This window comes from Rhinolophus sinicus, chromosome 14 (assembly GCF_057876585.1).
Source record: "Rhinolophus sinicus isolate RSI-liver-muscle chromosome 14, RSI-T2T, whole genome shotgun sequence".
NCBI classification, from domain to species: domain Eukaryota; kingdom Metazoa; phylum Chordata; class Mammalia; order Chiroptera; family Rhinolophidae; genus Rhinolophus; species Rhinolophus sinicus.
The window spans coordinates 188,542,596-188,570,425 of record NC_142514.1 but is presented as its reverse complement, the minus strand read 5'-3'; the positions used below and the strand labels follow the sequence as shown (position 1 = coordinate 188,570,425).

General features: G+C 59.1%; 1 protein-coding gene across 11 annotated transcripts; it reads left to right on the top strand.

Moving 5' to 3' along the window:
* The first annotated feature begins 441 nt into the window (after positions 1-441).
* Positions 442-27,728, top strand: PHRF1 (PHD and ring finger domains 1). Of its 11 annotated transcripts, none has more exons than XM_074337007.2 (19): positions 442-579; positions 929-1,025; positions 3,751-3,865; positions 4,515-4,622; positions 8,336-8,541; positions 11,120-11,203; positions 12,724-12,842; positions 16,559-16,659; positions 16,812-16,987; positions 17,641-17,770; positions 20,247-20,374; positions 21,514-21,695; positions 22,093-22,209; positions 22,633-22,781; positions 23,345-25,879; positions 26,083-26,240; positions 26,371-26,631; positions 26,772-26,900; positions 27,091-27,728. In XM_074337007.2, the coding sequence occupies exons 3-19, from the start codon at positions 3,772-3,774 to the stop codon at positions 27,232-27,234; spliced, it is 4,821 nt and encodes a 1,606-aa protein (XP_074193108.2). In that variant the 5' UTR covers positions 442-579; positions 929-1,025; positions 3,751-3,771; the 3' UTR covers positions 27,235-27,728. The 11 variants fall into 11 exon arrangements, with proteins under 11 accessions (XP_074193108.2, XP_074193106.2, XP_074193105.2 ...); XM_074337005.2 differs by having other exon boundaries at positions 22,090-22,209; XM_074337004.2 differs by having other exon boundaries at positions 8,318-8,541.
* The last annotated feature ends 102 nt before the right edge of the window (positions 27,729-27,830 follow it).

Genomic DNA, 27,830 nt, shown 5'->3' with positions numbered 1-27,830 from the left:
AGTGCTCGGTCCACGAGTGAACGGACCGCGCAAAGCTGCTTGTCTCCGGAGCGCCGCCAGACCATCCTCGGCGGGTCCCAGAGCGACTGGCGCGTGAGGCCCGCCCTCGGGGGCAGGGACTCGCTCTCGGGGGCGGGGCCTGGGCTGAGGGCGGGGCCCCAGGTGTGCCGGAAAACCGCTCCCATTGGCCCTGGGCGGCCGGCGGAGGGTCGGACTGTACCAGCTCCAGTGTGGGGAAGGAGGTCCAGAGACAGCCCACTGGCGCGGGCTTACACACCACAAGTTCTCCAAGGACACTGGTCTCTTGGACCTTTATCCAGAATTAAACAGTGTTTTCAATGCCTCGAGGCCCCGACCGCGAGAAGCGGCGTCTTCCTCCACTTCAGGCCTTTATTTCTTTCCCAGGTTCCAGTGGTTCCCGCCAACGGGCGGGGCGGGAGGTTCCCGGAAGCCGGCTCCGTGCACTTCCGGGTCGGGGAGCGCGCGGCGGCGGTAGCGGCGGCCGGGCCTAGACTTGGCTCCCGCTCCGGCGGCGTCGGCGGGCACCGGGGAGCGGCTGGCGGGCCGTGAAATTTCTGGGTACGTGTAGCGGTCGCGCTGGCCCTGGGGTTCCCGTCGCGCTCCGCCCGCGAGGGCCGCCTCCGGGCGCCGCGCGCTTTGTCTGCGGCCTGCCCCGCGCTGTGGGGCCTGCGCTGCGCTGGCCCCGGGCGGGCAGTCGGGCTGGCGGGCAGCGGCAGGGACCCCGCGGCCGGCGCGGAGGGCCTCGCGTCAAGGCTGGGAGGTCCCTCGGCCTCCAGTTGGGTTCCGGGGTGGCCACCTTCCTGTCCCGGCGGCTGGGAGCCCACTCGCCCTTTCTGTGACACCCCGCCCCTTGCGCTGTCGCCCTCCCCTCTCCGAGCGGTGTGACCCTTTGCTAACTCGTTTCCAGCTCCTGGTCGTCGGCTTCGTCTGCGTTCCACGGCCCGTGTTGATGGGATGGATTCCTAGTCCTTAATTCATGTAGTCTTCACAACAGCCTTTCGGGAGTAGGTATTGTTCTTCCTGTTTTACTGATGGATAGACTTGAGCCCAGAGAGGTTAAGTAGCTAGCCCATGTGACACAGCAGCTTTGGAGTTGGTGGACTCTTCTTGTTTCTACGACGGCAGCATAGTGATCTGCCTGGTGAGCCGCATTTGGGCCAGTGGCCGCCTGCACTGAGCTGAGGTGAGGTTTGGCTTGGGACTTAGCACATCTCCCCTGTCCCTGGACCATTCGTTTTTCTTTTTTCTCCTGTGGGAAGAATGAGTCAGAATAACAGTTGGCACCTTTTGGCACGTTCTCTGCACCAGGCCGCTGGCAAAGCCCCGACAGGGCGAGTCTGGCTTTACGCGTCTCAGCAGCCCTCCAGTGTGGACTCTTGGTGGCAGGTCAGCCGGACAAAGGGCTCTGTGGGCTCTAGCTTTTCGACTTCCATTGCAGTTTACAGTTTTGACGTCTTGTGGCCTCTGTAGCAGATGGTGAATAAAGAGTGACAAGTTGGCCTGGTAGGCTCGCCGGAGCCTGGCGATGGGCACGCAGGTTCTGTTCTGGCACAGTTGCCAGGTACCACCGCAGAGGCTCTTTCGGTTCCTTAACAATGGTTGGAATTGTGGGTGCTTTGGGTCCCTGAGTTTGGAGAGAGAGGGAGATACTCTCTCTGGTTTAATTTCCCCTTCCCAGCCCCCGCAAATCAGAGGCTGAGTGCCCCCCAAAATGGCCAGCAGCTGAGAGGGGCTGTGGGCTGCCCTGCAGAAATGGCTTCCTGGCCCGTGGTCTGGACATACAAGCAGAGGTGTGAATGTGAGTCCGTCTGGGCAGGTGTGTTCAAGCTGGGTGCTGCCAGCACTTACTGTCGTGGGACGATACAGGAAGAGATTTCGGCCTCACAATTGGAAGTGTCCCGCCACCCTGGCAGAGGGCTGTAAGGAGGCCTTGGACTGTACCAGCTCCCGGGGAAGCTCCTGGGGAAGGAGCACTGGGCCCCACAGGGGCAGGGACTCATCGAGGCCAGCCTCATTCCAGAGCTGGCATGGCTGGCAAGCCCCCTGTGCCAAACCTCATCATGGCCTCAGTGTCCTCAGAGGCAGGCCCTGCCACTGCCCCGTACAGGTGGGCCTACGTCTCACTGCGTCATGGGAGAAGCCAGGGGTCATTTGTCATACCTTGGACCTTGTGCACGTGACGGTCTCATCACGGTGAGGTCTGTCCTAGAGCACGCCGCGTGCCCCGCTGGCCCCGAAGTGCCTTGGGGCTGCATTTCCTGCTGTCCGAAGCGTTCACTGGTAGGCTCATGGTGCAGCTTGACCTCCGTCCGAGGCTGTGTCTCCAGAGCAGGGTAGGTACTGAGCAGGCTTCCCAAGCTTACCTGTAGTCCAGGTGTGGGAACGGTCATAGCTGTGGCTAGAGACTGACAGGCTCTTACCTGAGCACTGCAGCCATGGCGCCCACGGGAGAGGTGCCGTGCTCCTGATGGCTGCGACCCTGTCACGTCTGTCAGCTGTGTCTCTAGCAGGAGTCGTGGCCAGACCGTGGACGTAGGACAGGCAGGGTCCTGCTGCGTCACTGAGTCACCAAGCACTGGGGGTGCAGAGTCTTCGTCAAGGGGGACTGGGGCTGGTTTGCTTAACTTTAGGGGTTCCACAAAACACCCTCTAAGTTGACTGTGTCCGGGTAGAAGCAACATGTGGCAGTTGACAGTTTTGTCCAGTTCGCCTCCCTCACTGTTGTCCCAGAGTCAGGCTTTGTATGGGAAGTGAGGCTTCTGGCTCTGAATCCGGCCCTGGCCCCTTCAGGGGGTTCTCTGGGACCGTCTGTGCTGGTGACAGCCTGCCTCCCCCAGCTGCCTGCATGTGGGACCCGGGAATGAGAGCCTGGCCTGGCTCCTGGGCGCGCTGCTGGCCCAGCCCACCTTCCGCTGGTCCTTGCTTTGTCCCTCTGCCTTGGTCGGTTCTGGGCCCCTTCCCTCTGACCATGGAGACTGGACTTAGAGGGAAGACTGTGTCCACTTTGTCCCGTTGAGTTACTGAATGCCTCCCTGTGAGGGGTTCCTCTAAGGGTCACCTGGGAAATGGGTGAGTGACACTGATGAGGAAGGGCTCTTATTTGGGGACCCTGGTTGGAGGCCCTGGGGAGTAGTAGCAGGATTGTGTCTCACTACATTTGGGAGGTCATTTGTCTCGATCTGCATCACCCTGGCTGTGGCCTTGCAGAGTAGGCAGGACAGGGGTCCCCACGTGGAGATCAGGAGCCCAGGAGGGAGAGGACATGGCCACTGAGAGGCGGAGCCCGACCTCTGCTCCTGGGCAGTGTTGACCCGTGATGACCCGGAGGTGTTCTTGGGGCGAGGCCAGAGGAGGCCGGGCATGCCAGCCCTGGCTGAGAGGGCCCTGCTTGTCACCTAGGACTTTCTGGAACCCCCCCACCCCCCCAAGCCCTGCTTTGCCTCAGCTCCATGTGAGCCGTTTCATTCCAACACCACCAGTCTGAGGCTAAATTAGATGACAAGTTGAGTCTGACTGAGTGCCCTCCCTTGTAGGTGAGAACCCGTGTCTTTCTCTGTGTGCACAGCTTTGCGGTAGGGAAGCTTTGTGTGTATTATCTCTCAGCTCAGCCTCCTTGTCCTGCATATTGACACATGTCATCAGGGATGTGATATGTACAGAGTGACTACCCTTTCCCAGGGGAGCTCTGCAGCCCGGCACAGTGGGGCCTTATTGACTGGTTTCTTTCAGAGCTAACTCTGATGTCCAGCAATGGATGACGACAGCCTGGACGAGCTTGTGGACCAAAGCCCACGGCTGGGTGGACACCGGAGGCTCCGCGCTGCTGCCCTGGCCAGTGATGCTGGTGAGTACCGGCCGCCTCTCCCGTCCGCGCTGCGTGCGCGTGCCTCGTGCGTGCGTATGCCCGCGGCCTGCCTCCCGCCTCCCAGGGGAAGCAGGGTCTCCTCCTGTTCTCGCCAGGTTTGTTGGCTGCAGCAAAAGCTGACTTCAGTTTTGGCTATTGTCTAGCTGTTATCCATCTGTCTTTAAATTTTTTTAGAATTACTCTTTGCTTTTAAGTTGCAGAAGTGGTACATTCTTTTCTTTTCTTTTTTTTTTTTTAATTTTTATTGGAGAATATTGGGGGAACAGTGTGTTTTTCCAGGACCCATCAGCTTCAGATTAAGTTGTTGTCTTCAGTCTAGTTGTGGAGGGCGCAGCTCACTGGCCCATGTGGGACTTGAACCAGCAACATTCATGTTATGAGCACCGCACTCTACCCACTGAGCCAACCGATCGTCCCTCTTTTGTCTTATTTTTGTTGCAAGCCATACAGATACGAATAGAGTGAAAGGGTGCTGCTTTTCCTCCCATGTCTCCGCAGCCCCCTCACCATCCCGCTGGGCAGCTCCTGGCAGCCCCCTTGGCATGTGTCCTGGTGACACCTGTGTGTCAGCCCTCACTCTGCTGCTTTGGTTGTGACTCTGCCCTGGGGCCTGTATTTTTGCTTCTAGAAGAAAGCAGTGACGGCGACAGTGGGGCCTCTCAGGTTGACACGGGCAGTGAGCTCAGCGACGGCTCCGATGGAGAAGACGAGGAGGGCAGCCTGGAAGGTGGCTCTGGTGAGAGCGCCAGCGTTTGAGCAGCTTCCTTGTGTCTCCTGTTGCTGTGATGGGACAGTGTTCTAAACGTTCTCAGTGAAGTTGTTGACTTACCCACACTGGCCAACGAGGGGTGTGAGCAGTGGGGGGACACGCTGCTTTGCGCAGCGGGCCTTGTCTGCCGGTCCCTGCAGCGAGTCCTCACCTTCCGTTGGGGCGATGGCTCACTTTTGTTGTAATCCTTCCTTTCGGTTTGGTGACACAATTTGATGGGTCTCTTCTCTGGTGAGGGTGGGAGCGTAAAATGTCTGAGAACGCAGGACAGCACGACTAGGCTGGACCTGACAGAAGGAGCGCCCCGCACCCCCAGCACAGGGCAGGTTTGCCACCAGCCAGGAGTCAGTGGGCCGTCCTGGGGCTCCTCCTCCTACTCTGTTGACTGGAACCCTCGAGACAGTTGGCAAGTGCATGAAGTGACTTTGTTAAGAAGTTCCTGGCACGGTTTCATTGGTTAACGTTTGTGCCTTGAACTTACGTTACGGGAACGTTGCTGTAAAGGGAGAGCTGTGCCACCTGAGGGCCATGCTTATCAGCTTTGGGTGCGTTTGCGGTGTCCCCTCTGCTGTCCACTCCAGCCACCCTGGCTGATGCGTGGCCTGCAAGGTCCCAGGGATGGTCCGCCCTGTTCCAGGCAGCTGTGATCACCTTCCTCAGAGGGAGGGCACACTCGGCCCTTGGTGGTTTGGCTCACCACTGCTTTCCTGCTGACATAGTCATCAAGTCCTAAAGCATCCCATGATCTGTCCATCACAGTCTTCTAAGCTGCTGTGGTTATCTGCATTAGAATGTTCCAGAAAGTAATGTCCCATGAAGGAACAGGATTGACACAGCGCCGATCAGTGTGAGTTTGTGACTTTGTGTTAGTGATATACTCTTCAAAGTTAGATTTTGAATTCTGAAAGGGACGTGAGAGTGTCCTGAGAGTGGGTCACACGTGTGGCTCTTTTCATTCCTGAGATTGAGTTGAGGTGCTGGCTCCCTCTGCAGCGGGCCCCAGTACTTAGCACTCTGGTGCAGGTACTGGGCGTCGACCAGGCTGAAGGTGAAGGTGTCAGGGCCTGTTGGGTCCAGAGAATCTGGGTTAGGGGCTGGATGGAGGGCAGGAGCCAGCTCATCCGCGTTTTCACTGTCCCTGAGCCCGTTACCTAGCAGCAAAGACAGTGGCCTAAAGAAGCAGTTGGGGCGCTGGATAATAGACAGCAGGAAGGGTGGACTGGCCATCACAGATTGGGGAAGAGTTTGTTGCACTTGGGGTGGCGAGGAGAAGCTTCTAGAGAAAGGCACATCTCAGCTGGGACTGGATGGACAGTGGTGGGCGTGGGGCTGGGGGTGAGGGCTGTGAAGGGGCAGTTGGCACAGAGCCGAATGCCCAGGAGGGAAGGATTCCTGGGCATGTGGCCTGCGGACGCGAGGGGCCCCACATGAAGGGAGGGCATGCAGGCAACAGTCGTAGCTGAGGGTGTAAACTGATTGAACCCCCCTTCGCCCCACCGGCCCGAGTCTTTGAAACACAGGAAAAGTAGCCCCATCTACCTGGTGGAGGCGTGGTTCAGTGCCGAGGAAGGAGTTCTCCAAGGGCGTGAGCTAAGCCCTGCAGGCCAGGCGCTTCCCCGAAGCCCTTTCTCCCAGCTCACCGCTTTTCCCGCCCGAGCGTTTATTCCTGAACATCGCCTGCTTGTACTGCTTTTGCTGAGTTTCCAACTTCAGGTCTTATCTGTTCAGGTCTTACCAGGAAGATGAGACCTTAGGACTCTTACCTGCTCCTCCCAGCTCTCCATGCTGTGGGCAGTGTCCTGCAGGGAGTTGGACACACGCCTGGTTTGCTCGGGATGCAGCCCTCCATGCTCAGCCTTGCCATCTTCTTGCCAGGCCCCAGTCCGCTCCCATCTCTGTCAGTGTGGTCGTCATGTGAGCGTGCCCTTCTTGGAGACCCTGCCCTCATCTGCACTGAGGTTGCAGGCTGGCCTCCATGCCAGACTAGCACCCTGGTCTAGTGGGGACCAGTCTCCAGCAGCCCCTGAGAAAAGGTCGGGAGAGGTCGATGGCTTGGCCTTGCACACCTGCTGTGTCTGCTGCCTTCGGTCTGGTGGTCCCTGCCCTCAGGCGTCACAGGCCTTGCTCTGTGGTCCGAGATGAGCCTAGGTCCTGGTGGCCCTCAGATGGCCAGCTCTGCCTTCCCTTCAGTTCTGGAGCCTCCCGGGGCCCTGTAGGAGGAGTCCGGTCCTCCAGCCTCACCTGCTCCTGCCCCCTTGGCCCTCAGCACAGCCGGAGGGTAGAGCAGAGTCAGCGTCACTCTGCTCTGCTCTGCTCTGCGTGCCGCCAGCTAGCTTCCAGCATTCTGTGAACACCAGTTTATTCGTTTCCTCCTGTGTGACAAATCACCACGAACATAACTACTCGGGACAGGGTGTCTCGTGGCTCAGTGTTCACATGCGGGTGGCTGTCCCTCTGCTCGGTGTCGCCCGCCGACGTCAAGGAGTTGTGGGGCCATGGTTCCCACCTGAGGCTCAGGATTCAGACAGTCCTGCTTCTGGCCGTCGCCGGGCGGGGAGCACCCTGAGCTCTGAGTGGCCACCCCTCCCCTGCCTATACAGCAGCAGGGCCTGTGAACATCTCTGGAGAGCTGGCACGATGGGCTGAGCCCATCCTCTCAGCCACGTCACAGCAGGACCGTGGGCACTGGTGCTGCCCACGCTCAGAGGGACTGGACGGGCAGGCTTGGGGGCCAGTAAGGACCCTGCTGCCACACTGTCACTTGCACGTCCATCCACGTGCACATGTGTCTTTATTTTAATGGACCTTGGGAGCGAGAGACAAGCAAGCGCGAATGTTTTTTGTTTTTTTTAAATAAATTATATTGGGGAACAGTGTGTTTCTCCAGGGCCCATCAGATTCAAGTTGTTGTTCTTCAGTCTAGTTGTGGAGGGCGCAGCTGAGCTCCAAGTCCAGTCACCATTTTCAATCTTTAGTTGCGGGGGCACAGTCTACCTTCCCATGTGGGAATTGAACCAGCAACCTGTTGAGAGCTCGCACTCTAACCAGCTGAGCCACCCATTCGCCCGTCTGGAAGCTCAGCGGCCGCTCATTGTCTTCAATCTAGTTGCGGAGGGCGCAGCTCACTGGCCCATGTGAGAATCGAACTGGCAACCCTATTGTTCAGAGCTCACGCTCTAACCAAGTGAGCCATCTGGCAGCCCCGGAAGCGCAAATGTTGGCTGCCATGAAAGTGTCTCCTGCCCCAGCCTCAGCCTCTCCGACTCAGAGGTTGGCCAGCACTCTGTGCCAGATTGCCTAGTTAGGAGCCTGTGCTGTCTATATCCCAGAAGCAATAAAAATCAGGGACCTCTCGGGCAGTGTCACTTGAAGGCAGGCGGTTTGTTCCCACTGTGTTTTGAGAAGGGACTTCAGCGGTCAGCCAGTTGTCAGCGCTGTGGGCTGGCCTCAGGCGGCCCGGCCTCCGGGCTTCGGATTCTGCCCCAGGGTGGGCTTGCGCTGGTGTCCCCTGAGCGTGGAAGCAGCTTGAGGTGAGGTGCCAGTGCCGGTCACACCTGGCAGAGCTGTGGGAAAGGGGTCCCTCAAGTGTGGGGTTTGGGGACCTGCTTTCCTGAGGGTAGCTGCGGCCGCTCGCTCCCTGTCCTCACTTCACGCAGGTACAGTGTTTCCCCTTTCTCAAGGTCCTGAAGATTCTGAAGACGATGACGACGACTTGGAAATAGTGGCAGGTCCTCAGGGGAGCCTGGAGGCCAGCGGAGCACTTAACTCTGATGACGATGCCGAGAGCTGCCCCATTTGTCTGAATGCTTTCAGGGACCAGGCCGTGGGGACACCACAGAGCTGTGCCCACTACTTCTGCCTGGACTGCATCGTGGAGTGGTCCAAGGTGAGGCGGCTTCTCTTGGGGTTCTTCTTCCTTCAGGACAGCCCTGTGGTCTGGCCTCTGCTATGCAGCACGGGGGACTGGGGCGCAGTCCTCGCTGGGGCCTCACTGCATCTGCCTTCTTGGCTCTCGGGCTGTGGGTGGTGTGCACTGCACGAGGAGGTGGGGCCCTGGGTGACCGTGGGACGAGTGCACGTGCGGCCATTGCCGAGGTGCAGCAAGCGAGAGTCCACTGAGGGCTGGGTCGTGGTGACAGAGAAAGAGGGCCATCCCTGGAACACATGATGGCAGCGTACCAGAAACCTGCAGTGGATTTCATGGCGAACTTTAGGAGCAGGATCCCTGCCTACTTTTTAAACGTTTTATTGTGAAAAATTTCACAGAATTAGTACAAAGACAAGTGACACGTGCCCCAGTGCTCGTCGCCATCTCCAAGAAGCATCACCTCCACCTTTCTTTCTCTGCCTCATCCTCTCGCCCCACCTGTAACTGCACCGAGGACACTGAAGGTGGCAGATCTCCATACTGTGGTGTGACCCAATGAGACCGGAAGTGACAGCTGCTAAAACCTAGGCCTGCTGGTCTCTTTTTCCCAGAGAGCTCAGAAGCATCCCTGTGCAGTCAGTGTGTGTGACCCAGGACCGAGACGTCACTCATGCCGTCCACATGGCCACGTGGCTGCTGGCTGCCTGCGGTGTCATTGGAGGCGTGTGTCTGCCTCTGCTCCTTAGTTCCTGTTCTGTGCTGGTGCAGCTGCCGCCCAGATCAGATTTGGGGGACAAGCGAGGCTTTCCTTTAACGAGCAACTGACAGGGTGTTGGCTGACTGTCTCCATCAGTATACAGAGAGCACCAAAACAAGGTAGACACGCTTTAAGAAAGGAAAAAGCTATTAAAATTGTAATACTCAATATGTACCAATCACAAAAGATAAATACAAGTCACGTTTGACTTCGGCGATGACAAGAGGTGCTCAAAGTGGTTCCCATCAGCATCCAGACACTGCTGATGACGGCGAATTACTGCCAGAACAACGTTGACCAAAGTGTCCACTTGTGTACATTTTTTTGGTGACCCCGGTAGATATTCTGCAAGTGAACTGTTGGAATACTTCGTTCGGCATGATTGCTGGATCCAAGGTAGACAAAGATTGAAAATTACAGTGCACTTGGAGCTAAGTCATGAAAAGATGATGTGTTGGACATTTAAATAACTTTTCTAAAGCAGCTGAGACCAAGTGAAGGAGGCCCGCTTTCTGGAAATCTCATTCTAGAGCGGGGGGCAGTGGTGATGCAGGCTCAGCAGAATCCTGGCCGAGTGTCCGGGGCCCTTGATGGTCGTGGGATTCCTTCAGGAGAGAAAGAAAATACCAAGAATTGCCAAGCTGATTTTGAAACGTAGAGATCACCTCCTGGATTTTAAGATTTCTAAACTCTAGTGATTATGCTGGAATTGTTGCAAGAATGGAAACCAGGCCTGGAGGAGACGGTGTACGCAGCGGACGGCGGGCGACACCTCATGTCTCCGAGAGGGGGTTCTTCTGTAAACGTGTGTGAGACGGATAAGGGGCCAGCTCACGCCATGCACATGCACATGGCTCCCAGATTCCCGGGTCGGGGACCAGGGAAGGAGCCTCTTGGCTCACAGCCGCTCACAGAGCACCCAGGACCTGCACTGTGTCACCACAAGGTGACAGCACTGCGTAGCCCCTGGGGGTTTCAGATGGAAGATTGAGCACACCGTCCGTCCGCATGTGGGGAAGCGGGGTATTCCTCAGGCAGATAGGGATGTGACACTTGCAGCCACTGTGAGCGCACCGGTGCCCTGAGCCAGCGAGGAGGACCCGGTGCGCCCGCTGACACCCGAGCACGTGCACAGCAGCTCCCAGACCGGAAGCAGCACGGGAACAGAGGCCTGCCCGGGGTGGGGGCAGCGAGCACATGTGCGGCCAGAGCCCTGTGCTGAGCGAGAGACACCGAAACTCAGGGGAGTGGACTTGGGGGGAGGCTTGGGTGGTGGCTACATGGGGCATAAGTTTGTGAGGACTCATCAAAGTTACAGAGGTAAGTGCATTTGGTGTATGCAACATACCTAACGAAGACGATGTAAAACTAGGAACTTACGTGTGTCCAAACGCTGTTAACAGAGGCAAGGAAATATGTGCAGCAACATCTGATGAGCGTCCACACTACGTAAGGAAATCCTCAGAATTTACTAAGAAATGTCCAACAGTCTCACAGAAGCATTGGCCACGGATTTGAGCAGAGGCCCCAGGGGAGGGTGTGGGTGGCCAGTCAGCCCTCTGTGCCCCACACTCCCTCTCGTCCAACCATTTAGTTTCCGCAGCATGTGTTGCCATGCCAGTGCGTGCGTGCAGCCAGCCTTTCCTCCTTCCTTTTCCATGAGGCAGGGATTTCTGCCTCATTGCTGTGTCCCCAGCAACTCAGCAGAGGGCCTGGCACGTAGGTGGTAGATGCTTGGTTTCCAGTGTGACAGGAGCTTCTGAGTTCTTGGTGCTGTGTTTATGTTGAGGACCGTGTGACTAGTGCGAGTGGTTCTGATTTGGTTCTTGTTTCTTCCAGAACGCCAACTCCTGTCCCGTCGACCGCACTATATTTAAGTACATTTGCATCCGAGCCCACTTTGGCGGTAAAGTCTTGAGGAAGGTGAGTGTAGATGCTGCAGCACAGAAGCCCACCCTGTCCTGTGCCCGTCGCGTTGGTCCTTGTCTCGTGGGAAAACACACTTTCACAGGGTGTTTGCCTCCCTGACATGAGTGAGTACTGGCCAGATGCTTTTTAGAAATTCCCCAAAGTGCCATTCTCAGCCATGCTGGCCTGTGTAGGTCCTGGGGGAAGGCAGGCGGGGCATCGCAGGATGCCCGGACTTCTTCTCCATTCCCATCCCAGAGCTTCTCCCCCTCCAGAGCCATGGTGGCCCTGGTGGAGGCCAGGTCACAGTGTAGCCCAGACTCGGAAGAGGAGGCAGTGCTCTTGGGACCAAGCTGAAGGGCCCTGGCCGCAGTCGTTCTCTGGGAGGGCAGAACCAGAGGGCGCTTTCCTTTGCTCTCCAGGGCCTGCTGGTGCTTTTCCTCCTGTGTGACTCACCTGCTGTCATTGGCCAGCACCAGAGGCTCCCAGGGACGGGCCTAGATCTTGTGAGCGTGGAAGAGGCACTGAGCCTCGTAGCCGCACACTGGCTCTCCGGGCGGGGTGCACAGTGCTCTCCTTCTGCTGGGGGTGGCAGCTTTGGCTCTGCTGTCCAGGTGCCTGCACGTGCCTGGACGGGCACTCTGGTCTCCTTCCCTGGGGCCTGGGCCTCGGGCAGCTGAGACCTCTGGGCGTGTTGGCAGTTTCCACATAGGCGACCTTTATTTCCTGGAGTAACTGCCGATTCAGTATGTGCACCCTGAGCTCTTCCTGTGTGAGATGCAGGGGCAAGAGTCCAGCTGGAGAGGGACAGCATGCGGGAGGGCCCTGAGTCCTTCCTGGCTCAAGGACATTGGCAGGGCTGTCTCGGGCGGGTCCCCTGGGGGGCTGCTGACACAGCTGGAGGAAGTGAGCAGTGGAGGCTGTTACTCGGGGTGGGCTGGGAGTGGAGGTGGGCAGGAAGCGAGGCGGCATCCTCTCTGGAGAGGGCATGTCCTTAGGCCTTGCACGTGTCAGGCTTGACTAATGGAAGTCTGGTTGTTCATGCCCCTGAGAATACCTGTAACATGGGCGTTCTCAGTGCATAGCTGTGACTGTCGTGTCTGGTAGCTGTGTTTCCATGTGTGCTTGATTGTGACCATTCTCGAAAGATTGAGACCTGCTGTTTGAGTGTTGCTTTCCTGTTCTCACGGTAGTTGCATCTGTTAGGCGGTGCGTGCCCTACGGAGTGTGTGGGGCGGGCTCCCTGCAGCCTCAGCACCAGGCTGTCTCTGGCGCTCACTCTGCTCTGGGGCCTTGCCACGGTGCCACTGTTTTCTGTCGAATCAGTTTTTTCTTCCTAGTTAACTACCCTGAAATGGTCAGGAAACATCAAGTCGCTGTATGCTTGTTAGTTCGGAACCCTGGGTCCATTGAGCGTGGATAAGTCTGCAGAAGCCAACCCGTCTGCTCTGGGCTGACTGCAGACCCACATGTGTCTGGACTTGGTGGGGGTCCACCTGCCACATGCGGGAGTAGCAGTGCTTGTCTGCCTCCAGATTCCGGTGGAGAATGCCAGAGCCGGAGAGGAGGAGGAGGAAGACCCCACCTTCTGCGAGGTGTGTGGCCGCAGTGACCGGGAGGACCGCTTGCTCCTTTGTGACGGCTGTGACGCTGGGTAAGTGTGGGGCCCACCAGCTGGCCTGCCCACCCACACCTGGCACTCCTTCCTGGAGCTGGAGAAGCGGAGGGAGGTGGTCTCTCTGCCAAGTCCTGATGTGTAGAAAGTCAGTTTGTGGCCTGCTGAGCCCTGGCCCGTGAGAGGGAAGTCACGCGGCATTGCTGTCCCCTTCTCGGGACGTCCCTGCGTCTGCGGCTGCACTGCCCGCCCTCAGCGCCATGTTTCGTGACACAGTCGGTAGCCAGCTGGCCCCCCAGTTCTTTTTACTGTTGCATTTATACGCTCACGTTTTCCCCAAAATACTCTGAGCTGCTCACAGAGATGCACGTAATACACGAAGACAGAAAAAAGGCAAGGAAAACCTGAGAAATCAGGGCGGGGCCTGGCCAGCAGGCCTGGGGCCCAGGGTGCAGTGCATGCTGGACCCCGCCTTTCTGCCAGGCCAGGGTCAGGAGGAGGGGCTCCTGTGGCTGCTGCACACGTCTGCTTGTCTCTCTCGTGCTTCCTGGCCGTACTGCCACTGGCCCGTGTCCAGCAGGCCCTGGCTTCCAGGAGCCTGTCACCGTGTCATCTGCCTGGTTCTAGTCAGGCCCTTTCCTTAGTAAGCTTCCAGGGGTTCTTTTTTGTACATCTGAAAAACTTTTCTGCTGTAAAGTGGTGGTGAAAGAACTGAGGAAACTGTTCTCAGTCCCGCGGGGCACACACCCTGAGTGGAGTGAAGGGATCCCGGGAGGCCACAGATCTGGAACTTTCTCTTGGGCAACCAGTAGCAGTTTTGAGAGCTGGGCCGTGAAGCAAGAGGCAGAAGCCCTGGTGACCAGGAGGGGGACAGGCCCTGGGCACTCGTGTCTGTTCCATGCAGACTGTCCCAGGCTTTGGCTTGGCCCCCATGCTTTGGGCTCACACATTCACAGGACGTCTTGTGCCCCCTCCTTTCTCTCAACTCTCAGCTTGCAGCCATGTTAGCTGACAGTTCACTCGACCTGGTGAGGGTGGCCTTCCGGGTCTCCTAGTGGCAGTGTCTGCTGCTGCCTGGCCCTACGCACTGGGTGCTCTGCATCTGGGGACAGGAGTGGGGCCTGAGGTCCCATACCTGAGAGTGCAGTGTGTGCCCTTCCACCGCTGAGCCTAGTGAGTGCTGACTGCATGTGAGCAGACAGCTGGAGCAGCGTGGCCTTGCGGGGACCCTGAGCCTGGAAGGCAGTCCAGCACCCAGGACCAAGCTTGGCTCGACGGGAAGGGAGGGCGTGGAACAGTTGGCTGAGCGCGGGAGGGTGGGGACGGCCTCATCCTGCTGTGGCCCTTGTCTCTGGCCTGGTACTGACTGTGCCTTCATGGCTGCCGAGTACCCAAGTCATGTGCCTTCTGTGTCCTCGGGCGGTTGGTGAGCCTGCGTGTGGCTGTTGGAGCTTTCACTCGCAGAGCTGAGGTTTCTCCTTAAGTTTTCTAACCAAGCCTGTCATTCTTAACTCTGTTCGTTCTTTACATCAAGATCTGGTTTTAATTCTAGTAACTTTTAGCAGTGATTGCGGGAGTTTTTACAACTTCGTGAAGTTTTTTTCACTGTTGTAAAGTGCACATATAAATTTGACATTGAGTTTCTTTCTATGTGCCTGAATCATTTCACAGATAAAACAAGTCAAGTACATGAAAATTCTGATGGGTCTGAAACCTTAATTCTGATAAATACCGGGATTCTCACACTTGTAGACACTCTCACATGTTAATATCTGCCGTCTGCTAAATTTTCTTAGTTAGTCTTTCAGCTTAAAAATCACAAGTCTAAAATTATCCCATTACTCATTGTAAAACGGAATCATAGGCTGTCTGTAAGTGCGTGAACGTGCTACATTCTTTCACTAGTACGTGAACTAAGGTGTGGATCATTTCAGGTGTTTAAAAACTTGAAATCTAACGTAAAGGTATTTATTCACTAGGGAGACACCTCAGGACCTGCTGGGCCACGTAGCCGTGGCCCTAGCGTTGACTGGGAGGGCAGGTCTTGGCCACCTGGGAGCTGCCAGTCTCTGAGCAGGTGGGGCAGTGAGCACTGTCCTGGTGGGCGGTGGGTGCAGGCTGCTTGGGCCAGGCACCTGTCACATGCACTGGGGCCTCTGCTCGAGCCCCTGAAGCTTGGTGAGGACATGGGCTCAACCAGGTCCAGGCATGAGATGCTACCTCTCTGTTCCTGATTTTGTTCCTGAGACCATGGGGAGGAGCTTCTCAGGTGGGCGTCGCCGTGAGGTTCGGGGGTGCTCCACAGTCTTTGTTGCTGTCCTAGGCAGGGGTCCTGCCCCTGCTCCCACATCCGTCCTCCTTGGGCCTTGAATGGGGTCCCAGGAGGGCTCATGGAGGGCGATCCCCTCCTGTCCATCTGTGTCTCGCCGGGCCTTCAGCCGTTTCAGCACCGTGAGCAGGCGTGGACCTTAAACGGAATGGAATCTGGGCTCGGGGCCTTGGGCCTTAGCGTGCTGTCCGCGTTGGGTGTTGCCTGCTCAGGGCTGTCCGGGGCCATGGCAGGAAGTCTGGAGAGTTCCGCCCCCATGGCCCCTGCCAGCAGCGGCTTCCCTGCACTCCTTTCCTTGGAGACTGGATAGAAGCTAAGACGTGGATAGCATTCCTGTTACTTTCAGCTAGGGTTTCCTGGTAGGAATTCCTGCCCATTCTCAGGAATTTTCTTCACTTTTCCCGTCCCCATTCCCGAGATATAAGCTGTTTTCTGTTCTCCACAATGAATTGTTTCTACAAAGTGACAGCCAATACTACCAACCACCTGGGTTCAAGAAGCCCATTTTCCCGATTTCTCGACCAACTTTTGTCGGGATTCGGGAACAGAAAAGCCAAAAAAAAAAATTTTCCCAAGAACAGGCAGGAATTCCCACCCAGAAACCCTAGCGATAAATAGGAAAAATGTCTAAGAGATACGTTGTGAGTAGTACGTTTATTTTCCATTGTGCGTATTACTGGGTTCAAGGAGCCCATTTTCCTGATTTCCCGACCAACTTTTCTTGTGATTCGGGAAAGTGAAAAAAATTCCTAGAACGGGCAGGAATTCCCACCTGGAAACCCTACTTTCAGCAAACACGGCCTTTCTTTCTCCCTCAGCTCAGACTGGACTGTGAAGTGTTAGGTACTCGCCAGGCCGCTTGCAGTAGGGAAAGGTGTGGGGAGCAAGTGGACAACTGGCCCTGTTAGAGACCAGCCTCCCAGGTGAAGGTGGGCATGAGACAGTCGGCCATGGAACACCCAGGTCGTACTGCTGCTTTCTTAGCCCGGTCCTTCCATGAAGTACGTCTCCTGCTTTGGAGGGCGGGATGCCCAAAAGTCTGCCGTAGCGATCTGTCCACGCAGGACGCTGGTTTAGAAGACCAGGGTCTCAGGTGTGAAGTGCCAGACCTCTAAGCAGGCTGGCCTCCACGTGTCCCCTGGGGGGACCTCTGAGCAGGCTGGGTGGAGTGCAGGCTGGATGACTGGCAGGTCAGTTCCTAGCTGCAGATGTCCCTCGCTCTGTGTCCCTCCTCGCCTGAGGGTCAGGGCCCCACTCACGACCTCATTTAACCCTGCTTGACACCCAGAGGCCCCGTCTGTACATGCCGTCAACTTGTGGGCATGGGGCCGCTGTCTGTCATCAGGTGTGTCGCTGTCCTGGGCGCATCTGGACCCCTCTTCTGGCGTTCAAGCTGCCGGGCCTGACTGGCCCTTTGCCCCCATAGGTACCACATGGAATGTCTGGAGCCCCCTCTCCAGGAGGTGCCGGTGGACGAGTGGTTCTGTCCGGAGTGTGCCATCTCCGAAGCTGCTGCCCCCACCTCAGGTAGGCACCCCCTGCCTCCGTCGGAGCACGGTCCAGAGCAGGCAGGCCAGGGCACTCCTGGGTGGGAGCAGGGGACATGGCCACTCAGCCGAGCCAGTCCTACGGGTAAGGCATGCAGCTGTGCAGCAGCCCAGGGTCTCCTTTGTCCCCAGATGCCGAACCCGTGACTGAGGAGGAGGTGTCCCTGCTCCTGGCTGACGTGGTACCCACTGCGAGCCGGCTGCGGCCTCGCACGGGGCGGACGCGGGCCATCGCCAGGACACGGCAGAGTGAGCGCGTCCGAGCCACCGTGAACCGGAACCGCATGTCCACTGCCAGGGGCATCCAGGTGGTGGTCCCCGTCCCTCAGGGCCCTGCTTCTGCTGTCACCTCTGCCTCCACATCAGCACCCCAGACCTAGAAGTGACTGCAGTTAGCAGCAGGGCCGTGGGCGGGCTGACTCCTGCGGTCAGGCGGCTGCCTGTGGGGCGTAGCTGAGTTGGGATGGGTTGAGAAGACTGCCTATCATCCCAAACGCCACTCCCACCACCCATCCTCAGAGCAGATGCCTCCACCCTGTGTCCCCCTTGCATCCCCTTGCCCTTCACCTTGTCCAGTCTGCCTCCCCTTCCCGTGTGTGTTCCCCCGCAGGCTGTGGGGCTCGACTCTGCCTGTGGTGGCCCTGGCTGTGCAGTCCCCTCGGCTCTCACCCTTATCCTGCTTCTTGGGAAGCTGCTCCAACCCTCCCACCCAGGCCTGCCCCCCGGTCCCTGCCCATGGGAATCACTCACTAGTTGGGTCTGTTAGAAGCGAGAGGGTGATGCCAGCTGGGGACCTCAGCTTCTGCACTTGGTTCGGCGGGGTGGGCTCAGGGCTCCCGCCAGTGCCCAGTGGTGGTGCTGCCTCTGCTGTGGCACTGCCTGGCGTCCTCACTGGGAAAGGGCGCTCGCTCTGCTGGGCCCTGTGGCCCCCCTGCTGACCGGCGCCTCCTGTGTTGTGTAGCACGTCCCGAGGCACCTGATATCTTCTCTGCTTGACGAGACCGTTGAAGCCGTCGCCTCCGGCCTGAGCACCGCCGTGTATCAGCGGCCCACGACGCCGCGAGCCCCCGCCAAACGGAGAAGGAAAACAAGTGAGCGGGGCAAGCTGTCTTTGGCTGTGGCACGTGCATGTCCCTGACAGCAGCAGGCCACACACAGGTCCCCCCAACAATTTCCCGCTGGGGCGGGGCTCTCCCTGCAATCAGTTCTGAAGCGTTCTGAGGACTTGTGGAGGGATGCGGCGCCGTGCCGGTGACAGCACGGCCCAGGCTTCCCTGCGGGGACAGTTGACAGAATTCAATCAGGGGTGATCTTGTGCTTTTAACGTGTTCTAGCCCTAGTTGGTAGTTAAGTCCCGGTGAGTCCGTTCTTCCCTGTTCTTCACAGGCCCGGCCTGGGCGGGGCTTTGCCACGAGCGTGGGTCCTGCTCTGTGTGCCCAGCATCACGTTGCTGACGCTCTATGGCTCTGCCTATGCCTTCCCTCCCGTTGATTGTGTAAATCAGGGTGGACGCACAGGTTCCCGTGTTATTCACAGGAATAACCTGGGCTTTTAAAAATCAACTTTATTAAGATACACGTCACAGAGGTGCATCCACTCTACGTGGTTTGACAGACGCGCCCCCCCGCCCCACCCAGTCCTGCTCCCAGAGGTGCCCCTAACCCCACAGGTGGGCCCCCATGGCGTCTTGGTGTCCTGTTTGTCACTGGGTTGGTTTTGCCTGTCCGTACACCAGGCAGCCTGAATCCTGAGTGGCCCTGCTCGGTCGCTCAGCGGTGGCATGATCCTGCAGTTGGGTGTCTTGTGCTGTGCTTGCTGTTCTGTGTTGTGGAGGACTGTTCCTTGGGGTGAGCTCACCATGACTCGTCAGCCACTCACCTGCAGGTGGCACGTGGTTGTGAGCTTTCCTGTGCAAGAGTGTTCATTTCTGGGGTCGGCGTGTGACGGGCTGTGTCCGAGTCGTAGCCTGAGCCCAGCACACTGCCCATCCTTGCCAGCTCTCAAGTGCTTGGCGTTTGTTGTCACCACGCCAGGGGCGCGTGGCGTCTTGGGCTCATGGGTCTTTGTGGCGTGTCCCATGTGCCCTGTGGCCCCACCACTGGTGCTGTGACAACCTTGTCACTTGTGCATGTGTTGAGCGGCCTAGTGACAGCAGAGCTCGCAGGGCTCTGTCGGGGGTGCATGTTTCTCGCCCTTTCCAGGGGACAGAGCTGAAGGCCATCGTCAGGTCACACAGATTCTGGAGTTAATCTCAGGCCCCTGGTGTCAGCGGAGCCCGCATCAGCTCCTGGCCCGTTGGCCTCTCCCTGCCTCCCCCACGTTATTTGGAAGCAGCTCCTTTTCATCGTCGTCATTTGACCTGGATATTTTGCCTGATATTTCTCAGGGGATCCCTAAAACGGAGTGTTTTTTTAACTGAAGAGCAGTGCCATTGTCACACCTGAGGAAACGAGTGGCCACTCCTTAGCGCCGTGAGACAGCCAGTTGGTGTCGAAAGTTCTAATTGTGTCATAAGTGACATAGAATTTTAAAAATAGTTTATTTGAATCCAGAGCCCAGTAAGATTTGTGTTGGCGGTTGGCAGCACCCCGTGTGTCTGTGCCCTCTGGGTTGTGGGGGTCTTCTGTCCCAAGTGTCCTGTGACACCCCCCCCCACCGTCAGCTTTGGCCACCCCGCCCACGGTCAGCCATCAGCGGCCCGCCCCTGCCCATCCACAGCCTCCTGGAGGCTCAGGGGGTTCAGGTGTTTGCAAGTTGCCCAAGGGGGTGGGCGTGTTTCTGTGTGTGGTACCCCGGGGTTTACTGAGCACTGGATGGTGAGGGGAGGCTGTCCTGCGCCAGCTGCTGCCCAGCCGTGTGGCTGTCAGAAACGAGGCTCTCCATGCCCGGCTGGTGTTTAGTCACCAGGCCTCAGGGCCGCGGAGTTCTCGGTAGCGCCCTTCCATGGGACCCCTGAGATTTCAGCCCCGTGGCGAGTGCATGGGGTCAGATGTGTGGGTGAGCTTTGGTAGCACACATGACAGGCCAGTCCCTCTGTCCTCCTTGGAGCCCCCCCCCCCCCAGCAGTCCATGCAACATCGCAGGGTGACTGCTGAGGGCCAAACACGGGGCGCTCTGCAGCTTCAGTCCTAGGATATGTGCTGCCAGAAACGCTCCCGGAAATCACATGTTCTCACGTCTCTTGGGCGAGTACTTCTCTGGTTAGACCCCTAAGGGGGTACAGAGCCAGGGGCAGTCATCATTGTACTCTGGACTGTCAAGGTTTGTTTCTTCTCATTTCATTTTGTTTCATGATTCTGCAAAAGTATGTACTGGTTCTCAAAGTGGGACCTGCAAACCAAAGTGGACTGTAGAGTCACTCGGCCTTCTCTGCGCGGCTGCCTCTCCCAACCCCCCATGGGGAAGTAAAAGCTTTAAGGTGTGGGTTATGTTTCTGTTGAAGACCCCAAGCATGTACGTGGTTGCCCCCATGCCAGGTCCTGGCAGTGTGTATGCACATCCTGGGGGTCACAAGGGTGGTCGGGGCTGGTGCACACTGGGGGGCACCAACCAACGTCTTCTTTGTAGGAAGACGGAAGAAGGTGTTGGGCAGAAAGAAGACCCAGCGCAGACCGGCCGTGAGAAGCAGGGGCTCCGGGACAAGGTCCAAGAGACGCCAGGGCCGCGTGAGGAAGAGAAAGGGGCAGAAGCCAAAGGTACGCTTCATATGTGGCCAGGCCATTTCTCGGTGCAGTTGGGGCAGGGGGTCCTGGAAACAGCCTCTCTGTGCTGCTTAGGGGTGTCCTGACCCGATGGACGTTTCTGTAGCACAGACTCGAGGCAGGCGGAGACAAGAGGTTTCCAGCACCCTTTGGATCTGGGTGTCCTGAGGGGTGGGCCCTGTGGGGTGGAGCAGATGGGCCCAGGCCACCAGCTTGTCAGGGAAGCTCGCTGACTGTGCCTGGGGTACGGGAGTCGCTGGGGTGAGTTGAGAGGAAAACACCAGCACAGGAGTCCTGCAAAGCGGCCTGTCTTGTCCTGGCCAAGGTGACGGAGCGGATGTGTGTGACACTGTCCACTTCAGGCTGTTCCCTGTCCTTGGGTCACCCCTTTGTAGCCAAGCGGCTGCCGTGTGGCCCTTTCCTAAAGTCCAAACAGCCTCTGCGAGTCCTGGACCAGACATTTGGAACATTTAATCCATGGACTTGCAGCCATCATCCGAGTGTGTTTGTGTGAATTTACACTCATGGCCTAGGCAGTGTAAATTCACGTAGTGTAGATTTGTGTACAAATGTATTCTAGTTTAAATGGAGGGTTTGAACACGTGGCTTCATTCACACAAAATTCCTGCAGTGAGTCAAAGCCACAGGTATGGCCAGTGTGTGGCCCCAGTCCCCTTCACGCCCTGAGCTGGGGGCCTGGCTGTCCCCGCCAGGACATTCCCGTGACCTCTGCCCACACGTGGGTGGGCTGTGCCGGGAGCGTCTGTACCTGCGACGTCTGCTCCTCAAGTGGTTGTTAAAACACAGTTGCCAGATCAGCCGACAGTTGGGTGGTTTGTTTCCCTTTCTTTGTGGAGTTTTTGCTCAAAACAAAATCCTGCCTGATTGCAACAGTGCGTAAAGGCCCGCGGTCAGGGCACAGTAGTTGTTGGGGTACGTTGTTGGCTCTGGTGAGTGAAGCCCCCCCCCCCAAGACTCTGATTAACATCACGAAGCCCAGTGGCTTTGATTTGGCGCTGACTCACTCAGCTGGTGTTGGATGTAAACATTTCTTACCCAAAACCACATTTCTAGAACCTTTCGATTTCAGTCTCGCTGATCAGTTATTCTTTTTCTTCATTACTGTGGTTCAGAATGAAGTCACAGCTCGTTGTCGCATTGCAAGGACATTGGGCCTCCGGATGCCGATGCATGGGGCCTGCATCCTGTCGGTGCACAAGCCCGCAGAACCCTCCCTGGGGGTGATGCGTGCGGACGTCGGGGTTGCCCCTCTCTCTCTGTTTGGAGACCCCTACGAGCTGGACCCCTTCGACAGGTGACCGCAGGGGATGTCCTGTGCAGGCGCCGTCTGCAGCCAGGGAGCAAGGCGTCACCTCCCTCCGTGCTCGGGTGGCAGTGGGCAGTCACCCTCCCCCCCCCATAGTGGGCGTGGTTAGCACCCAGAGTTCCCATTTGTAAAGTGAGGGTGGTGATCCTTGCCTGAGAGACGTTCTCAGTTAGGTGGTGTGGAGAGCGTCCTCGTCCCCTCACCCAAAGTCCGACTCCCACCCCCACTCAAAGGCTTGGGCTGCTGCCCATGCAGTCCTGCCATCTGGTCCTGAGTGCTGCCACGTAGCACAGTTCTTATGTCATCTCTGATGGACTAGGAGATGTCCCTTTGGGCTCGGGCATGGGTCACCTGTTCCCTTCGGCCTGTGTCCTCCCTCCAGCAGTGAAGAGCCGTCTGCCAGCCCTGCTTCCCCTCTGAGTGCCAAGAGGAGGGTTCTGTCCCGGTCAGCCCTGCGGTCTCACCAGCCCGTGGCCAGGCCTGTCTCCATGGGGCTCTCCAGGTGGGTTTTAGGACAGTGGTCCTGGCGTGGGGCTCAGCCACCCAGACACAGAGACCGCTCTGGCCCCTCCCCTCGGTTTCTCAATGAGGAAATGCTATAGCCGCAGGGACGATGGTGCGGCTGGTGGCAGGCCACAGCTCCTCGGGGCTGTCAGCTTGCCCACTTCTGCCTCAGAGCCCACCAGCAGGGGGTACCAGGCAGGGAGTCAAGCTGTTGTGCTGTGCTTTTTGCTGGGTCTTTTCTAATATCAGCCCTCAGGAAAAAAAGAACCAACCAGCAAAACCAGTAGAGACTCACCTTCCAGCTCCTGCCCATCAGTGGTGCCGATGATTTCAGCCCCAAACACCCTGTTCCCTTCACTCGGGGAGGGGGGACTGAGGGGACTGTGGGGGCAGCCGATGGCAGCGCCTGCTCTGCCTGCAGGAGAGGCATTCCTGCCACTGAGCCGGACCCGGACGAGGTGCCCGTCCCCGACCTGTTGGGCAGCATCCTGTCGGGCCAGCGCCTGCTGCTGATGGACAGCTCCGATGTCACCATCCACCGCGATGGGTCGCTCAGCACCAGGCAAGCAGGTGAGGCGGCTCCCCGCGGCAGCCCACCGCATGCGTCCCCACTCGCGAGGCCCTCAGAGTTTGCCCCGTTTGTTTTCCATCACTTTCTGAACGGTGCACGAGCAGATAACTTAGGTGACGACAGTGTCTAGGCCAGCCCACAAGCCCCCGTGGCTGTCACGCCGCTGGCCTGTTCTCACTAGCCAGCCGCCAGAGCCCTCTCACTGATCTGGGCCCTGGCAGGCTTTTTTTTGGGGGGGGCAGGGGGGAGGCCTGCCGTGGGGGATGGGGCCAGTGACGGACAAGGGTTACTGTGAAGATGGACAGCACCCCCCATCGCACCGCCTTCAGAAGTGTCCATGGTGGCTTGGGCACGTCCTGATCCATAAGCAGTGTGGCAGTGAGGCAGAAGGGCAGCCCCACAGCAGCCACCCCCGGGCTCGGTACAGTGTCCTGCCCACAGAGCACATGGGAGGGATTTCAAGTGTAGCTTAAAAGCAAGTCTTTCGCTAAAGGTTCAGCAAGCAGTTGAGCTTCCTGAGGAGGGGTGAGGCCTGACTGCTGTCCGCCTTCTTGTCTTTTAGCGCCAGTTTCTTTTCAGCGAAACTCGGTTGGTCCCTCCCGAGGCGGAGAAGGCCCTGGGCCTGGGGACGGCTTGCAGCCTGGAGCACCACGCTCAGGGTGCCTCAGAAGCCAGGGGTTGCACTGTCAGGGCAGGCCTGCCCCCTCCTGTGTCCCTGTGCTCACATCGGGGGCCGTAGTGAGACCAGACTCCTCAGTGACCCCTCGATCAGGGCAGGGTCAGCCTGTGTCAGACGTGAACGGTCCTGGCTTTAAACAACGTGACACCCCCCAATTTACTGGCAACAGCAAGCACGCTTTTCCTCTGAGATTCGCATCGAAAATCACAAACGGTAACCTGCCATCTAACAGTGCCGGGCTAGGACAGGTCCCCAAATCAGCACCCAGGAGAACTGACATCTCCGAGCTGCCGAGGATACCAAAGATCAGCAGGGGTGGCAGTGGCAGCTCGTGGGCGGATGAGGTCCCAGCCCCGGCAGGCAGAGAGCGCGTCGAGATCCCCAGTTCATGCATCAGCCGGTTGACAGGCAGGGAGGGCCCTGGGCAACCTGGCCTCGGTGCCCGGGCAGAGGGCGAGCCCAGCGGCAGGGGCCCACAGGAGCCCAGCATGCACTCCAGGGGCGGCGCCCAGCCCCCCGCCCCACTGGGACCCTCCAGAGGGAAGGGCAGCAGCTCGACCTTCCAGAGTTTCCGGATCAACATTCCCGGGAACACAGCGCATTCCGGCAGACTCGCCAGCCCGGGCTTCTGCAACACCTTCCGGCCTGTGGGCAGTAAGGCACAGAGGAAGGAGAGCCCTTCGCCCCTCTTCTCCCTCAGGAAGGCAAAGCAACTCAAGAGTGAGATCTATGACCCTTTTGACCCCACGGGTTCCGACTCCAGTTCTGCTGGCAGCAGCCCAGAGCATCTGGGCTCCAGCCTCCTGCCCTCTGAGATCACACGTACCATCTCCATCGATAGCCCCCAGGCCCCGCCCTTGCAGACTGTGCGTTGTGTCACCTCCTACACAGTGGAGGCCAGCTCCGGGACAGAACCCGAGCCCCCAAGGGGGCCTACCTCCAACATGCTCAAGCTCCAGGGCGAGGAGCCCCCCGATGGGCTGGGCGAGGACGGGCCTCTTGAGGGCCAAGGCCCCGCCCCCCAGGCACAAAGGCCGTCCCCGCAGGAGCCCTGGGAGGACGAGGACCTGCCACCCCGTAGCAGCTTCTTTGTCTCCGAGGAGCGGATGGTGACCTGCGTAACTGTGGTGGAGCCGGACATCCCAGCGACAACCACCCACCGGGTCGTGGAGCTGCGGTCCCCAGCCCACTCCCGCTCCCGCTCCACATCTAGTTCCCGCAGCCGGAAGAAAGCCAGGAGGAAGCAGGCACCTGCCAGAGAGCACCGGAGGACCCGCTCTGGCTCCGGCTCCCGCTCCGGCTCCCACTCCCGCTCCCGGAATGGGAGCTCGAGGTCAGTGTCACCAGCGGTGGGTGAGGACCATGCCAAGAGGCAGCGGCCCAAGGCCAGGAGCCGGAGGTCCTCCAGTGACCGCTCCAGCAGCCGCGAGCGAGCCAAGAGAAGGAAGGCCAAGGGCAGGGAGCCGAGCCGGGGCTCCTGGGGCCCAGGTCGGCGGCGGTCCCGCTCAGGCAGCCCTGGAAGCTCCTCCCTTGAGCATCATGACAGCAGAAGGAGGAAGAGGAGGCGGTCGGGGTCCAGGGCTCGGGGATGGGGCTCTCCCCCCAGCAGCCTGGAGAGGGCCCGGAGGCCCCACCGTGCAAGGGACAGGAGCCGTGAGCGGCCCCGAGACAGGCGGGGCTCCCGTGAGAGGAGGCGGCACCGGTCCCCGAGTGCAGAGCACAGGTCCCGGGATCACCGGCGGCCTCGTTCCCGCGAGAAGCGTCTGCGGCCCCGCTCCCTGGAGAGGAAATTGCCGGTGAAGGGGGCCTCTCCAGTGCCCCCCCCCCAGGAGGAGCCAGGGCCGGACAGGGAGCCCCCAGCCAGACCGCTGGCCTTGGTGGGAGCTGATGCCTCACCAGAAGGGGCTGAGGCCAACAAGTCTCCCCCAAAGGCCCCCGTCCCAGAGGTGCCGGCTGCGTGTCCGCTGGGGGACCTGGACTATGGCGACGCGGTTGAGGCAGGGCATGTGTTTGACGACTTTGCAAGTGAAGGCGTCCTCATGCAGCTGGATGACATGAGCTCCCCACCCTCCCCGGAGAGCACGGACTCCTCCCCAGAGCGGGCCGTGCCCCCCCAGCCCGGTGTGTCACCGGCCAGCCAGCAGGATGCCAGCCTGGCCATGGCTGTCATCAGAAGGGAGGTGTCGGTGATCCATGGTGAAGACGCTGTGCAGCCCCTTCCCTGGGCAGAGGGGCCCCAGGCGACGCGTTCGCTGCAGCCGGCCTCCGCCCAGGCCTCTGCCCAGGCCATCGCAGGGCCCGGCGCATTGGGAGGCCCTTGTCAGACCCCCGGGCCGCGGGCTAAAGCCCCAGTGAAGAGAGTCACCTGGAACCTTCAGGAGGCGGCGGGCGGTGCCCCAGCCGAGGACAGAGCCCTCTGTGAGTAGGGTGCACCTGTGGCACGTCGGGTGGGCTGGGGCCTGGGCTCCTGGGTCACACTGCAGGTGCAGGTCTGCTCAGGGAGGCGGCTGGGGCCCGGCCACTGGTCCTTGCTGCTGGGATGCTGTTCTGGAATTTTCCACACAGGATGTAGCCTTCTGGCTGGGGCAGCCACCAAGCACCCACCCCCATGTTGCCCTCAGGGACTCAACTTTACAGGCCACAGCAGCCCCATGAAGAGACCTGGGCAACTGAAGATGGGGGCCCTATGGCGGCCCCCCAGCAGGCGCCCCTCCCTGAGCCCCCTGCCCCCGGTCACCTGCTTCCAGAGCCTGGCTTCCCTGACGCTGACCCCACTCAGGTGGGTGCCTGGGCTGGAGGGACTTGGCCTTGCACCTGGGTCTTGGTGCTTTGGGAGACAGGGTGGGGAGCACCGTGCTGGGGGCGCTGTTGCATCAGAACTGTGCTCAGCGGACTACGTTCTCGCTCAGGTTTATAGCCCCAACCTGCCTCCCGCCCCGGTCCTGCCCTCGAGCGTCCCGCCCTATGCACCAGTCAGCCAGCCCACGCCCCAGTTCATCCTGCAGGGGAGCCTTCCCCTGTCGGGCTGCTGGGTGACACAGAGCCCTGCCCCAGTGCCCACGGTCCTGACCACAGCCTCAGAGCCTGCTGGCCATGCTGCCGCCACCAACAACTCAGAAGACAGGACAGCCACTGCCCGGCCAGCCGCAGAGAAGGCCAAGAATGAGGAGGTGAGGCCCGTCCCTTTCCCCCAGGGGAGGCACGGGCTGGACGGCGGGAAGCACCGTGCCTTGTGCCAAAGGGCCTTCAGGGTCTGCCCAGGCCATGCAGCCCTGGACGGGCGGGCACTCACGCACATCCCTGCTCCTAGTACATGAAGAAGTTGCACGTGCAGGAGCGGGCAGTGGAGGAGGTGAAGCTGGCCATCAAGCCCTTTTACCAGAAGAGGGAGGTGACGAAGGATGAGTACAAGGACATTCTCCGCAAGGCCGTTCAGAAGGTGACGGGGGCGGGGTGTTGGGTGCGGGCGTGGCACGGAGCAGTGTCGGTGCCGGGTGAGGACAGGGACCGAGGCTGAGCCATGACACGCTGGCTTCTCAGTGGGAGGCTCAGAAGCCATGGGATGTGGGCTGTGACCTCTGAACATGGGGCGCGGAGGACATCTGGGTAACTGTGTCCCCTCCCCCCAGATCTGCCACAGCAAGAGTGGGGAGATCAACCCTGTGAAGGTGGGAAACCTGGTGCGCGCCTACGTGGACAAATACCGGCACATGCGCAAACACCGCCGGCCCGAGGCCAGTGAGGAGCCCGCTGCCCCGGGCGTTGACGGCTGACGGCAGTTTGCGCTGGGGCCCAGGGCGCGAGTAGTTCTGTTGGCCGGGGACACCCAGCACTCCTGTGTCACATGTGGTCTGGGCACCTGTTGTGCTCCGTTTAAACTGGACTTTTTTATGTATAGCTGCACTGTTTCACTGTGTGCTAATTTATCAGAAATGGATTCTCTTTAGAAACTTTTCCATTGACCCAGTGCTTGGAAGGGTGAACCCTTTGCTGATCAGCAGTCGTCTCTGGGGGCAGAGGGCTCAGCTTGTTTAGGAATCCCCCACTTTGCTCGTTCTGTTCTGTAAATAACTGCTCAAGTGCACCCAACTTCACCACCTCCTGTGGGGCAGAATGCAGTGTCGTCGGAGGTCAAAGGCCAGGGATGGGCCCTGGGCACAGCCCAGGGACGGCTGTCCTGTGGGGCTGGGGAGCCCCAGGTGCAACCCTCCCTGGCACACCTGGAACCGCGCTTTGTGTTCTTTGAGTAGAGTGTGTTGGCTCCAAAGTGTGTGGTGTGTTTCTTCATTGTGAAGAGGGGAGGCCTCCAGGTGGGTGGGTGGGTGGTCACCTCCCTCCCTGGCCCAGCCCCAAGCCCGCCGCCGCTCAG